General features: G+C 32.5%; 2 protein-coding genes across 4 annotated transcripts in view; both read left to right on the top strand.

The window, feature by feature from the left end:
• LOC102621470 (uncharacterized) overlaps window positions 1–13963 on the top strand; it is a 68715-nt gene extending 54752 nt beyond the window's left edge. Inside the window, exons 2-5 of one of the 3 annotated variants that reach the window (XM_052437826.1) lie at window positions 10707–10871; window positions 10982–11080; window positions 12442–12587; window positions 12720–13963. In XM_052437826.1, coding sequence (XP_052293786.1) covers window positions 10790–10871; window positions 10982–11080; window positions 12442–12587; window positions 12720–12851 — 459 coding nt within the window. In that variant the 5' untranslated portion in view covers window positions 10707–10789 and the 3' untranslated portion in view covers window positions 12852–13963. Of the gene's footprint in view, window positions 1–10547; window positions 10872–10981; window positions 11081–12431; window positions 12588–12719 lie in introns of those variants that run through there. The other 2 variants (XM_052437825.1, XM_052437827.1) reach the window with 2 other exon arrangements.
• LOC112497012 (TMV resistance protein N-like) overlaps window positions 1–15878 on the top strand; it is a 55106-nt gene that overhangs the window by 21847 nt on the left and 17381 nt on the right. The window lies entirely within an intron of this gene.

The following is a 15878-nucleotide window of genomic DNA, read 5'->3' as shown; positions in this document are numbered from 1 at the left end:
GAATCTAAAAAAATTCAACATCATCATTGGTTTGAATTGTAACTGGTGGCATACGATCAAATGTCTTAAGCGCGAATTTCATTGTGATTTCGAATTCTGACGTGTCTATATCAATAACTTGAGCTATCTTCTCCACCAATTCGACATATGTTGTCGATTGTGGTATCATTATCCCTTTAGCCTTGGAACCTTTGAACTCATACTTATCATTTTGCTCAATCCATTCACCATTGAAGAGAATAGGCACACGTACCAAAACCATATCTGATGATACAACAAAAATAATAATATCAAATTTCATATACAAGTAATTACACGACCTACACGACTACATTACTTACATGACTTACACGACCTACACGACTACATTACTTACATGACTTACACAACCTACATGACTATATTACTTACATAAACTACACGACTTACACGGTTATATTACTTACATGACCTACATGACTAATTACATGACGTACACAGTATCAAAAGGAATGCACGACGTGAAATATTTTCACCATAAATAAATTATATTGCTGAAAAAAATAATGAAACGACCTACATTGCATATATTTCTACATATAAGAAAAAATGGTGAAAATAAAACATTATAATGTGAGGAAAATTTCTAAATTTTCCTAAAGATTAAAAAACTTAAAACCCAACAACATTAACATACCTTATTGGGTTGTTTAATGAGTAATGCACTTCATTTCAGTTAAAAAAAGAGTGGGTGTTAAAAAATATATATATATAATTGTATTTGTGTAAGAAGTTATGAGAGATTTTGAGAGATTCTAGGAGATTTTGAGAGAATTTCGGCAGCAAGAAGAGATTTGGGTGAAAGAAATATAAAGACAATGAAGTTGAGTGAATTTGATGCATTCATTAGGGACATTTCAGACTTTACTCACATTTGTTAGGGTATCTATGAAAACAAAAAAGGGAGGAGGTATTTAAATAATTTTGAAACTATTAAAGGGTATTTAATTAAAAACCCCGTAATTGTTTTGTTAAGACTGAAAAGGCTGGGTGATTTGTTTTGTTTCAATTTAGGGTTTCTTGAAATGAGTGGGAAAGATTCGGGAGAGAGGGAAGATGAAGAGGGAATAGACGAATAGTACATTCGTTAAGGCCATAAAATTTCACATGTGTTGAATTTAAGATACCCTAATTTTAAAAGTAAAACTACGTCGTTTGGAATAAGAAAAATTAAAATTAAAATTAAAAATATATATGTTAGTATCAGTAAAAGTTTATGATACTATATTATTAATAACCACTGGCACTAATATGTAAAATACACTAAAAGTTACTTAAGTCATCAAATACTGATACTTTTTTATTTAGTATCAACAACTTAGTATCAGTGAAAGACATTTTTCTAGTAGTGTTATCAATAAAAAACGCTTCCTCATCATCCATTACTAAGGCCCCACTCAATTGCTTATCAATTACTTCTTGATCAGCAAGTAAGTTTTCAAAATTCTCAATGGTTGGTTGAGTTGGACAACCTTAGATAGCTGTAACAAAGCTCTTAAGCTCAAGCCTCAAGCCTCAACCCATTGACAATAATTCTCTTTATTCTAAATTTAGAAATTACAGCAGTAGAATCTAACCCAGAAATTTCATAGCATAGAGGCTTTAACTTGTTTAAGTATTCGTCAATCGTCATGTTTCATTATGAAATTGATAGTAGCTCATTTTTCAAAAGTTGTAGCCATATGTTATTCTTCTTTGAAAAACTCATTGTAGAAGTATCTCAAGTTTTCTTAAGTATTTTAACCTTTTTTATGTGTTGTAGCATTTCTTCTTCAATTGTAGTCTTGATGGCGAACATGGCCTTCCAGCTATAATGCTTCACTTCTTTAAAGCGGCATCCTCAGTTGGTGGTCTCATATTATTACCACAAACAATCTCCCAGAGATCTTGACCCTGTAAGCAAGACTCCATCAATGTTGCCCATGTATTGTAATTTTCCTTGTTGAGCTTTTTAACTCTTCCAACTACTTGAAGGTCACCTGTCATATTTTCAAGACTTTAACAATACCAAACAAGCTTGATGTTCACTAACAAACTTGCAAAGCTCCAAACAAAGTACTCAAGTACTCCACTTCAAATTTGAACCCAACAGCCTTTTACGCAATAGATTTTGACAAGTTCATTCCTTTAGATTAAGAGAAAAGAATTGATGGCATTGTGCCACAGGGAGGAATCAGTTCCAAAGTCTTTTTTCAACGATCCAATCCCTAAGATCATGCAACATATCCTTCACCGAAAAAACATAATGATCATATATAATGCCTATTGGAATATGCCTCCTCATTAGCTTCGTTTTCGTTTTCAATCTATCATGCGTTAGTAGCCAAAGAAAAGTACAAATGCTTTGTGGATTGTGTCATTGCCAAATAGAGTAGTTTTCAGGTCCAGAATTTTAAAGTGCGGGAAAGTCTGGGAAAACTTTAAAATCATACAGTGGACTGTAATAAATAGATAATATTTTTTCCATTCATTCCCAAGAAAAGTACAAATGCTTTGAGGACTGTAATCATAAATTATGTAACTTCTCAGGGGTGTGTTTTGGCCAGGATCGGAGGTGAGAGGTGTGATATCCACCCAGTTTATATGGAGGAGTTTGACAAAACTACAATCCAATGGAATCGCTTTACCACTCATAATCTGAATGGATCCCCTCAAATTTTTTTTGCATCAAAGATGGATGTAGCAACAATGTCAAGGCAAAGCCTTGCTGCATATGTTGAGGTGATGAGGAACCATAACCTCAAGGATCCATTTAGTGAACTCAAATAAAGGGAGAAGCCAGCTTAGTATTCTCTGAATATTTCAGTAAGCATGCATCTTCAATTTCAGTTGGCAATTTTTATTTTATATATGTTAAGTTACCACAAAACCAAAATATCATCTCCAAAGTTGTTACCTTCCATGAATCGAAAATGCTTTCATGCTTGATCAGATTGTTTAAGTATGCGTTCCTAAAATAAACAAAAGTGCTCAGGAAAATGGCACGAAATAATTAGTGTATAATAAAGTTTATTTTTGGTAATTTTTGAGATTCATATGGTTTTAAAGTTCTCTTCAAATAGCTGGACTTGCCATATACTATAATATTGTTTACTAAGGCATTACTATCATATCCCATATTTTTTTTATCTATCATTAATATTTACATTTTTATTATTTCATTAATCTTATTTTAATTTACTTTGTATTTGTAGACATAATTTAAGAATATAATATTACTGTACTTACATTTCTGTTTTGTATATAATTTGCTGGAAGATACTCCAACATCAGTTTTGTGGTTATTGAATAAACAAAATGAAAAAAAAAGACACAACAACTGATACTCTCATTCACAAAGAACCAGATAATGTGCAAGAGGCATTAGATGACTCCAGACGGCTGCAAGCTATGAAAGAAGAATATGATGCTTTGATTAAGAATAATACATGGACATTAGTTCCAAGACAAGCTGGTCATGACGTTGCTGACAATAAATGGGTGTGAAGGATCAAGTATAACAAAGATGGAAGTGTAGCTAAGTATAAATCCAAGCTTATTGCAAAAGGATTTTAGCAAGTGGCAGGGGTGAATTACTTTAAAACATTCAGTCAAGTGGTTAAATTAGCTATTATTAGAGTGGTGCTGAGCCTAGGAGTGATGAACTAATGGAAAATAAGGTAAGTTAATGTTAACAATGCCTTTTTTAATGGAGAGTTAACTGAGGAGGTATTCATGTGTCAGCCAGAAGGCTTTATTAATGCTGAGAAACCTGAATTTGTGTGCAAATTGTACAAATGTCTATATAGACTCAAACAAGTTCCTAGAGCTTAGTTTGATAAGCTGAAAAGCTGTTTATTGCATTGGGGTTTTATTAATACTAATTTGGATACCTCTCTTTTCATAAGAAGAAACACTTATTACAAGTCCAAGTACTATAAAGTTAAAAAGTTTTATAACTCAGTTTAGGAAAGCATTTGCCTTAAAAGACCTAGGAATATTATCTTATTTCCTTGGAATTAAAGTGTCGCAAGACGCACATTGTGTATATTTATCACAAAGAAAATACATCAGAGATCTGTTGTCTATAGTTGAAATGGTTGAATGCAAAGGCATTGACACCCCCAACATAGGCATTAAACCAACATCATATAAACTAGCATTAAGTTGGATCAAATTCATGTTGTCTTCAATAAGATTTGAAAGTAAGTGAAGTTTAACACACCAATAGTTTTGGTGATCTGTCTGAAACGTAATAGACAACACCACTTATTGAATTTTATTTCCTAAAATACTTCTTATTTAATTTATAAAATATAAACTCATTTATTAAAATTAAATATCTTCTCATAAATATAGATATAAATTATGAAATGATGTGGGTGTAAATTATTTATTAAAACCTTAATTTATTTAAGTATTTAATTGAAATCCCATTTAAAATTAAAAAAATATATTTATTTATAGTTATTCAAGTAGTTTTAATAGAAAATGAGTTTTATAAGAAATTTTAAGGGATGTCGAAAGGCTACTCTTGAAATAAATGACCCAAGTCCATTTGAGCCCATGTATAAGGAACAAGGTCTTAGTTTAAAGGCCGGATCGGGGTCGAGCCTCAACTCACGCTTACATAAAAAGGAATGAGAAAAAATTAAAAATATAAATACATACATAAAATTAGTTAAATCATTAATGCGTATATTAAAATTAAAATATACTTACGTTTATAGTAAAAAATCGCTGAAGGTTCTTTGATACAACCTTCCACATTCAGTCGGATCAACCGGATTGCTTATAAGAAGGGCAGCCCAACAACGAGTCCAATTATGAACAGCCCATGAAGGAAGCCACATCACAGGTTGAGGAAGAATCAGCTCATGAGGAACGGTACGCAAGCACACGAGTTAGAAGAGCCCCTGGGTGGTTTAAGGATTATGTCGTGTGGTGAAATTGCTAGTACCTTATGATTGTTGGTTTGTTTTTGCTATCATATTTTCTGTTAGAAGTTGCTGAGCTGTAATATTTTTGCTAATTGTATTGCTCTCATGGATTCCATGACGTTGCGCTTTTCTCGTGTCTTCAGGGAGGCTGATGGAGTAGCTGATTGTTTGAGCAATTTAGGTGCCATGGTGGATTCCTTTACTTGGTGGGACTCTGCACCCCTCATGTTGCTTCTCTTTTGCATGAGGATGTTTTTAGGCTGCCTAGCTATCTGTTCAACTAGCTTTTGTAATTTTAGTTTGGCTGGTTTTCTTGCTATATTTTTATTTTATTTTAATTAAACCTCCTCACTTTGGTGAGGATTCATAAAAAAAAAAGGAAAAAAAGTTAGAACATCCTAGATCAAGTAAATTATATCGCATGGATTTTCGAAGAAATTCAAGCATTGGAAGGATGAAAAACAAATATGTAGATGATCGATCTCACCTTAAATGGAATTGCAAGCTAAGTTCAAGGAAGGAATTTTTGAGAAATTATGTTCGATAAAATGCCCAAGAAGGAATGCATCCCACCTGATGTGTTGAACAATGAGACGATACATCTGTTCCTACAATTTATTCACATAAGAAATTCAATTAAAGAGTTGAATGGGAATTGTTTTTTTCTCTTGTTGCCAGGAACCAAAATTGTTGCCACTTTACTGGTATACTCCGGGTGTTTTCCGCTGTTTTAATTTACTTGCTGGTATTTTATTTTTGTTTGCTGAAGTACGATTATTTAACAGCCAGTTACTTATTGCAATAAGAGGCTGTGGAGTCAATTGCTTGCATCATGAGCATCCCGGGAACTACGATGTCTGCTTGAGCTTCAGAGGTGAAGACAAGACACCCGCACTGCAAGAACTTTTCAGATCACCTCTAGTCCACTTTGAATAAAACTGGAATTAATGTATTCAGTGATGAAAAAGAACGTGAAAGGGGAATATCCATTTCACCAGCACAATCTAAAGTAATTGAAGAATCAAGAATTTCAGTTATTGTCTTCTCAAGAAACTGTACTTCTTCAACTTGGTGCTTGGATGAACTTATTAAGATTGTTGAATGGAAGAACACGTCATGTTCGCCAACAATTGGTTTTTCCAATTTTCTATGATGTTGAACCAACAGTGGTAAGGAAACATATATGAAGTTGTCAAGAAGCGATTGCTAATCATGAAGAAGTTCTTAAAGGAGAATATAGAAAAGGTGCAAAAATGGAGAGGCGCTCCGCAGGAGGTGGCTAATATCTTTGGCTAGGAATTGAAAGATAGGTAATCATTCTTATTCTCAATGATTAATTTTCTAAGATGTGGATCAACTAATTTTTGTTTGTTCTGCATGAATCATAATAAGTGAGAAAATGTTTGGATTTCTCCACTATTAAAAAACTGCCAATATTTATTCAGTATATTTATTTACTAGTTTCATGTTCAGTGTGTGCATGTGCATGTGTATATTTGTATCAACAATAAGATTTTACCAAAATAGCGTTCATATTCATCTCGTTATAGCAACAACCAACTTGCCTACAATTTTCCAATAAACTTTACATGACAAGATTTTATACACTGTTGTTGGGTGAATGATGTGGTAGAGCAGAGGGATTCTAGAACTTATCAAGTTTTTAGGCATAAGAGCAGGGAGAGACAGTAGAATAAATGTATAAGAATTTGTTAAAATTATAGGATTTAATTGAAATAATAACTTGATCAATGAATATCTACATATGAAGAGTTATAGGCGAAATTAGAGAAGAGTTACATGAAGAATAACCTAGAGATTAATCAAACACAAGTTATGACTTTATCACTTCCGTTTTGTAGACATATATTATGTAATTTTTTGACACTATGTTACGCTCACACTAGCTTTAGCTCACCAACACAAATCTTTTCTTGTTCTATTCAACCCGCAGGAATGAATCGGACTTTATTATGGAGATTGTCAATGAGATATCAAGCAAAATTCCTTTAAAATCAGAGACTCTTAAGAAGGTAGTAGGAATGGATTCACACTTGGAGAAGCTAACGATTCTAATGGATAAAAGGCCTAATGATGTTCGTATGATAGGGATCTGTGATATGGGAGGTATAGGTAAGGCAACTCTTGCAAAGGTTGTTTATAACTTGATCTATCATGAATTTGAAGTAAGTAGTTTTCTTGCCAACGTTAGATAAACCTCAGAAAAAGGAGGTCAGATTTCCTAACAAAATGGAATGTATATAATGTTATCAACATAATTGGAAGTGGTTGCGACACAAAAAGGTTAGCTAGAAAGTTCAGGCAGCAGAATCATCATAACATCCAGAGATAAGCAACGTTGACAACACATAGAGTGGACGAATTATTGGTCCTTAAGCAACTATACTATGATAAATCTCTTGGACTTCTTTGTATGAAAGCCTTCAAAACCAATCAGCCAGGGAAAGGATATGCGTAGCTGTCGAAAAGTGTTGTAAACCAATTAGCTAATGTTGTAAGAACATTAGCTGAACAACAGCAGCAGATTGTGGAACGTAACAGATGTACATCATGTGTTGACAAAAAACACGGTAAGTGGCAAAGTGCAATGCATGTATTTTGAGTTCATGATTCTAAAAGTCAAGAAATGAAGTATAAAATTGCTATAATTATATAATGCAAAGTAAAACATATTCTGTAATGCAGCCTACATTTTATTCATTTTTTAATGATACACGTACAAAATGTTTTCCTTTGCCCAAGCTATCAATTGCACAATGTAGGCTTTTAAGGAGATCTTTTGGTCATCGTTACATTTATCCGAAGGAAATGACTTTGTGCCCTGAGAAAAGTCTGCCCACATTTGCTTAATTCAATCTTTGATCTTATCTTCATGACTATTCCATATTATTCTCATCTCTTGTTGAATCACTCTTATGAGTCATCTGACATGCTTGACTCATAGAGGCATTTCATTGAGCATATTGCTCATTCTATCAAACATTTGTTTTGCTCGACATTCTATGCTTTAAATCTATGCATAAATAATTTTATGGACATCTTCACATCCTAGTTTGCACTTATCATCTGCTTTTATGATTTTTAAGGAACTGAAGTAGTCGAATGCATGGTATATGACTTTTCATAACTTAATGTTCATTCTATGGACATCTTCACATCCTTTTCAGAACTTAAGGTTAATTTATATGAAATCTCCAAAACATTGGTACTTTCTGGTTGCTCAAAGTTGAAGAAATTTCTAGAGATTGTGGGAAATATGAAGTTTTTGTGGCAGCTTCTTTTGGATGAAACTGATATTAAGGGACTACTATTATCAATTGTACTTTTATCTGGAATTGTTTAGTTGAATTTGAAAGGTTGTAAAAATATTGAGTGTCTTCCAAATTCCATAACTGATATTAAGGGACTACTATTATCAATTGTACTTTTATCTAGAATTGTTTAGTTGAATTTGAAAGGTTGTAAAAATATTGAGTGTCTTCCAAATTCCATAAGTGCTCTAAAATTTCCTTCCACTTTGAATTTCTCTGGCTTTTTGAAATTCATATTGTTTCCAGAGATCATGGGACGTATGGAACATCTGTTGGAGCTTCGATTGTTGGGAACTGCTATAAGAGGATTGCCAATGTCAATTGAATATCTCTCTGGCATTTTTTACAAAATTTAAAAGGTTGTAAATATCTCTTGAGTCTTCCAATTACTATAAGTAGATGTTTAAGAACTCTAACGCTCTCTGGTTGCTCGAAGCTGGAAAAGTTTTGGGGAAGTATGAAATCTCTAACTATGCTCATTTTAGATGGAATTGCTATTTGAGAATTGCCATTGTCAGTTGAAATATCTAACTGGCCTTGTTTTGTTGAATTTTAAAGATTGGCAAAATCTCGAGTGTCTTCCAAGTTCCATCAGTGGTTTGAAATCTCTTAAAATTCTGAATCTCTCAAAATTCTGAATCTCTCTGGCTGCTCCAAACTTGAAAATGTGTCAGAGAACTTGGGGAAAGTAGATAGCTTGGAAGAGCTTGATAATAGTGGAACAACAATTAGGCAGCTTCCGACGTCTGTTTCTATCTTGAAGAATCTTAAAGCAGTGGACCACTATCATCTACATCATGGGATTTGTGCTTCCCTACCAATATGATGTGAAGGAGATCAGATCCTATGACTAATTTGATGTTACCTTCTCTATTAGGCTTATGTTCTTTAACAAAATGGGATCTCAACGACTGTAATCTACCAGTGGAAGGAGAAGAAATCCCAAGTGATATTTGCCACATATGCCTATTGTTCAAAATGAACCAAAATCTAATTCCCAGACTAGATGCAATGTCGGCTGAATAATAAATGATAGTATGAACTGTTGTTTCTTTGCATACGATCTCTCGGTTACTCCTAGAGGACTCGTGTACGACGTCCGGCTCAAGTCGTCTAAACTTAGTAAGTGAGTGCACGCGTTGGTCACGTGCACTCACTTATACACAATGATCAAACGACCCGAAAATACTGTCGTATTAAAGAGCATTAGTATCAGTATGTAGCTGTTAAATCGGTTAGAAAGGGCGGGAAATTATTACAAACCCATAACAAGCTGATGACCGATGAGGTATATTGTATGATGTCCATTCTGTAGCTTGCAATTTTCTCTCTAAGTTTGTAAGTTGTTCTGAGAAAACAAATAAAGCTTGCCAAAGAAGGCATAGGCCACTGTAGCTAAACATCTCTAGATATTGTGTTTGTGTTTTGATTTTTTCTTTTTTTTCTTTTTGAGCAAAGCCTTACTGATATGAAGAACCTCATGCTACAAGAATTTAAGAAATCTAATAAAGAGCAAAGCCTTTTTATACTCATGCTTAGTATTATGTTCATGTTTCGCTATTACCTAATTGAAATTGCAGTCCAACTTGGATTTTCAATTTCTTGATAAACTATATATTCATTTGAATTATTTAATATAAAGATTTTTATATCACTAGTTTGTGCTTGTTGGTTTTTTATTTCTTTCATTCTAATATATCAATTATAATAGGAAAAATGACGACTACACCCCCTAAATTTTAGGAAATGATCACCAATACTCCCAAAACTTTTGAAAAAGACACCAAAACCCTTTTTTGACCATTAACCCTTTAAACAATTAAATTTAAATTTTTAATAAATAGAAATATTATATAAATAATGTAATCTACGCAATAGACTAAGAATATTAAAATAGTTTAATATTTTAATACATTTAAATATATAAATTGTTATATTTATTTAATAATATTTTTTATTTATTTTAGATATTTTAAATAAATATTTGCATTAAATATATTTTACAATAAAAAAACTCACATACTAATGTTATTACTATTTTACATAATATTCAAAATAATTTAAATTTTAATACACTTTTTTTTAACATTATGATTCTATTTATTATAAAATTTAAATACATATACTAAAATATATCTAATAGATTGCAAAATATTAAAATATTTTTTAAGTATTGAAATTATTTTACAATGTATACATTATTACATTTATTTTAATGTTATATCTCTATTTATTATAAAACGTTAGTGTTGATTTTTTTTGGGATAATAGAGGTTAAAGGGTATTATCGCTAAAAGAAGGTCATGGTGTTCCATTTTGAAAGACAAATATCTATATGAATATGATCGATCTCAGCTTGATTTGGGCTCAGAACAAACGATAAATAGACAAAGGAATGATTATATGGAATTTGCAGGCCAGGTTCAAGAGAGGAGTTGTTGAGGAATTATGGTATAATTCTCGTGCCTAGGACGTGTTCGATAATATGCCTACGAACGAATGTGCATCCCACCTGATGTGTTGCATCAACTCTATGGTTTCCCAAGCAAAAGCAATCAATCAACAAGGTCAATTCGTGACGGTTTGTCCTGCGTGAGTCATGGCCAGTGAGCAGATTCTGAGATTCCTTCACTATCAATATGTATTGTCAATATATTGTTTACATATATTGTTTATGTGTTCGATAATCAGCACAAATAGCCAGCCAAACTAATGAGTCAGCCAGGAACTCTAATGATCGAAGGCAAAACCAAGAAGAGAGTGAAGGGTCTGCACAAAGGGGCATCCCAGGTACTCGATCGAATACCAATGATTTATTGGCAATCTTTAATGTGTCCGTTTGTCAGCTACAAAATAAGCACGCTCCTTCTTGTCATTTCTTCTTGTGAAATTCATTCCTTCACTATCAAATTCCATATCTTCAGTGCCTTGGTAGTTTATGTACACGTGTCTTTAACAGAATTTTACCACAAACACAGTGCAAACCCAGTGTTTATTTAATCAATTATTTTTTTTTCTATCGACTAACATTTTTGCAAATTTCTAAATAAAAATATGCATGACAGAATTTGATTATTTGTTGTTGGGTGAATGATGTGGTAGAACGAAGGAATTGTAGAATTTCTTGAGTTTTAGACATAAAACAGAGTCGGGCCATAGAATGAATGAAAAAAATATCATCACAATTGTTGGAATGATGCTGTGCTTTATTCAAAATTATTTCTTCCACTTGAGAAGCAATCAATAATAGTGTTAATTCTTGAACCTGTGAAAAGCAATTAATTTTCTTCATTTGTTTACTAGCAATCTTCCATAACCATTGTGCTTGGCTGTGAAATACCCCATTTGTGGCTGAACATAGAATCTGTTTTTTGTTTCTTTGTTGCTTTTTGCGAATCTTTGGCTTAATTTACAATTCATGGCATGTCTGAAAATGGGTAGATGAATATGTTAAATATGGACTCAGATCTAGATCAGATTTATCCATGAAACAATCAAGAGGATTCAACATTTGATTTTTATTTTTCTTTTCTCCACCCCCATGTTTAATTTTGGTCTGAGGATTTGGTTGATAGGAATTGACAACTATTGATTTTCCTTTTTTTCGTTAAACAACAGACCACAATGTCAATTTGAAGACTTTGTTGATAAGAATTGACAACTGTTGGTTCTTATTATTTGTTTTTGTTTAATAGAAGATGCCTTGGAATTCTGCATCGTTGACATGTAGTTGATATTTAAAACTACAACTGTCGGAATTCTTATTAAGAAAATTACTATGCTGGTTGCAACATAATCAAAGTTGTAAATTTTATGCCATGCAGTTCTCTTTATTTTCATTTATGTTTTTGAATTTTCAGAATAAATATGAAGAAGAAGATCATTAATTTCCAAAGCTGAGAAGAAAATATTTTCAGAGTTATACTACAATGACTATAGGGAGATCCTGAAAATGAGGTTCTTGATGTTCTTCAAATAAGTTTTGATGGGTCAAAAGAAACAGAGAAGAAAATATTTCTCGATATTGCATGTTTCTGTGAAGGGAAGTATAGAGATTATGTGAAAAAAATTCTCAAATATTGTGATTTTGACCCAATTATCGAAATTGTTGGTCCTATTGAAAAATCTCTATTAACTGTAGATGATTTCAGCAGACTGTGGATGCATGAGTAGCTACAAGAAATGGGGTAGACAAATTGTTAGGAGGCAATCCCCTCAGGAGCCTGGAAACTGCAATAGATTGTGGAAGGAAGCAGATATATGCCATGCATTATCACAAAGCACAAGTAAATGTTCAGTTAGGTTGAAAACTTGCAATTTTGGGATCATGATCACTTATTTAACTAGTGAAACCTTTGCGTAGTTTTATCAATATTTTCTTTCTTTCATTTTTTTTTTGTTCCCACTTATTTTTTGTTATAATGTTTAGGAAACTGATGTAGTTGAACCATCATATTTGATCGCTTTAACAACAAAGAGATGCATGTTAGTGCTAAAGCCTTTTCTAATAGGACCAATCAGACTTCACAAGAGTACCAAATTTAGGGGAGATGATTTCTGAAAGATTTACAAGGTTGCAGGAGATTCACTCATTTTTTCTGCGTCAAAGAAGCTGATTTTGTTGAATTTGAAAGGTTGTACAAGTCTTTCAACTCTTCCAGGCAAGATCTTTATGAAATCTCTTAAGACACTTGTTCTTTCTGGTTGCTGGAAATTGAAGAAATTTCTAGACGTTGTGGGAAGTTCTTTCGGATGGAACTGATATTAACATTATCAATTGAACTTCTATTTGGACTTGCTCAGTTGACTCTGAATGGCTGCAAAAATCTCGAGTGTCTTCCATGGACCATAAGTGCTCTAAAATATCTATCAACTTTGAATCTCTCCAGCCCTTTGAAATTCAGAGAGTTCCCAGAGAAAACTTCAAGCAGGGATCAGCTCTTCGAGCTTCATTTGGAAGGAACTGCTATAAGAGGATTGCCAGCATCTATTGAACTTCTTTCTGGCAATGTCTTGTTGAATTTGAAAGATTGTAAAAATCTCAAGAGTCTTCCAAGTACCATAAATGGTTTGAGATTGCTTAGAACATTGTATCTCTCTGGCTGCTCCAAACTTAAAAATGTGCCAGAGACCTTGGGGAAATTTGAAAGCTTGGAAGTTAGATTGTCTTGTTAGAATCAGGTCAAAATGCAGAATGATTTCGACTATGTGGAACAGAGTGCAGTGGAGACAGTAACAAAGTTAGCAAAAGCAGAATCGCTAAGGTACTTTACAAAATTAATAATTTCCTTTATAACATGCAGTGCCGTATTACTTCTATGTGCATTGCTATCAATATCTTCGACCAAAAGATTCAGATTCATGGAAGAAGAATGTTGATAAGGGCATCAAGCTATCTACAACAGCAATATCAGCTTGCTCACTTGCCTGCCATAAGCTGATTCAAACCTCAAGAGCCATGCCAAGAGTTGAATCAAATAACAGCAAATTCACATCTTAAGTGGCCTTTTCTTCCAGCTTAGTCACTGCATCATTTTTTATAGCAGGTTCATTCTATAATAATCTCATAGGCACATATCATGAACTTTGTTTTATCATGCTTGCATACTTTATTTACTTCTGCACAGTGATATACACATTCACTATCAATTTAAGTAGAAATTGATTTTTGAATATGCTCGTATCCTTTATTAATCATATAAAAAGCTCATACGTCAGGGTATATGACTATTTACAGCTGTCTTGCGGATGGATTCGTAACCTTACTTAAGTAATATTATCAACAATTTTTGGAATTGATGATATCTATTCATCAATTGCATACAACTGTAGCATTTATTTGATTTTAGAGCCTGGTCTTAGAGTCCATAATGCATTGACAAATACAGAAATGATCAAATTACTAGCCTCTGGAGTTGCTATTTATGTTATTATTGAAGGATGATTCAAATTCTTTATGTTTGTTAGTTTTTGTTTGGGCGGGAAATTTAAGTTTTATCTGAGTTGACTCTATTGACCACTGCTCGTATCAAAAAAATCTGAATAATAACTTACAACTTGTGAGGCTTGTAACCAAAAGATGCCTAAAACCAATTATTTCTAAGAGAAGTGGACAGCCGTAAACCTTTCTTCCCGAGCCTTAAGCAACTTCAAAGAAAAATGTCAAGCTTTCAACCATTATTTTCCAATCTTTACTTATTTTAATGAGAAAATACTACAATTAAAAAAAAATTGAAAGATTGTACAAGACTTATTCCAAAAGAATATTTTATTCATTTTTCCCTAAAAAATGCAATTACATTTGAAATCCTTTCTTTGATGTGTAGATTACTGAAGCTAGCTTTTGTCAACATCAAATAGACCATGTCTTTTCTACACTAAAGACCAAAATCATTCTTCATTATTCCTTTCGGCACACGCTTTAGACTAAAATTGTTGTTTGAGAAATTAATTAGAACACATGAAAATCCTTTCATTGATTTCTTTGAACAAACTTAATTGGAAATTCAAGTAAAAAATGTCGAGCCTTTAACCTTTACTTCCCCATCTTTACTTCTGTTTACAAGAAAATTCTACAATTTAAATAAAAAAATTCTTAAAAGATTATAATGGAATTTTTCTAAAAGAGTAAATTCTTAAAATATTTTAATGGAATTATTCCACAAGAATAAATTCTTAAAAGATTAAAGTGGAATTCATTGTGCCCTATAAAATGCAATTACATTGAAGACGCCATTAATAACATGCTTTTGTCAACATCATGTCGACCATATCTTTGATCACATGCGCCACTAAAGACCAGAATCATTCTTCATAATTACTTTCGGCATACACTTTTGATTAAACTTTTTATCTTTGAGAAACTAATTAGAACACATAAAAATCCTCTCACTGATTGATTTCTTTGAAACGAACTTAATTGGAAATTCAAGCAAAAATTTATCATCTTTGATTGCTTCCAATAAGCTCAAACATGTAAGTTAATTTTCTTACATTTTCAATTTTACTTGCATCTCAGGGTTTGCTTTACATGAATTTACTTGAAGAAAGGGCACGTACTATGTTAGAGGCAAGATTTAGCTCCAATTATAAAAGGAAGCCTTTCTACGACTCAAGTTTTAGATTCGAGCTCTACTTTATGTGCATGCCACAAATTTGAAAAAATGTGCTTACCAAATGAATTTTTTTGGAGAAAAATGGAATTGAATAATAAATGTACAATAAAAAATTTACAGATGGATTAAAAAAAAACGATTGGCCGATTGAATAATGAATGTACAATAAAAAAAAAAATACTTTTGTTGTAATTTTCACGGACGAATTAGAAAAAAAAAAAAAGGATTATAAGTTTACGATACATACCTCAGCTTAGGATCAAGCTTCGGGTTTGATAGCAGGTTCGTTCTATAATAATCTCATATGCACATATCTTAATATTTATTTTATGGGAGATTCCCAATTTTCTTATGGTGTAATCAATATTTACTATTTGTCCCTTATTGTTTTTTCAGTCTCTCTTTTGCATGACTACTATAAATTTAAGTGAAATTTATAAGAATAAATTATTCTAAAAGAATAATTTAATCAA

Source organism: Citrus sinensis, chromosome 3 (assembly GCF_022201045.2).
Source record: "Citrus sinensis cultivar Valencia sweet orange chromosome 3, DVS_A1.0, whole genome shotgun sequence".
NCBI classification, from domain to species: domain Eukaryota; kingdom Viridiplantae; phylum Streptophyta; class Magnoliopsida; order Sapindales; family Rutaceae; genus Citrus; species Citrus sinensis.
This window is presented reverse-complemented; position numbering and strand designations above follow the sequence as displayed.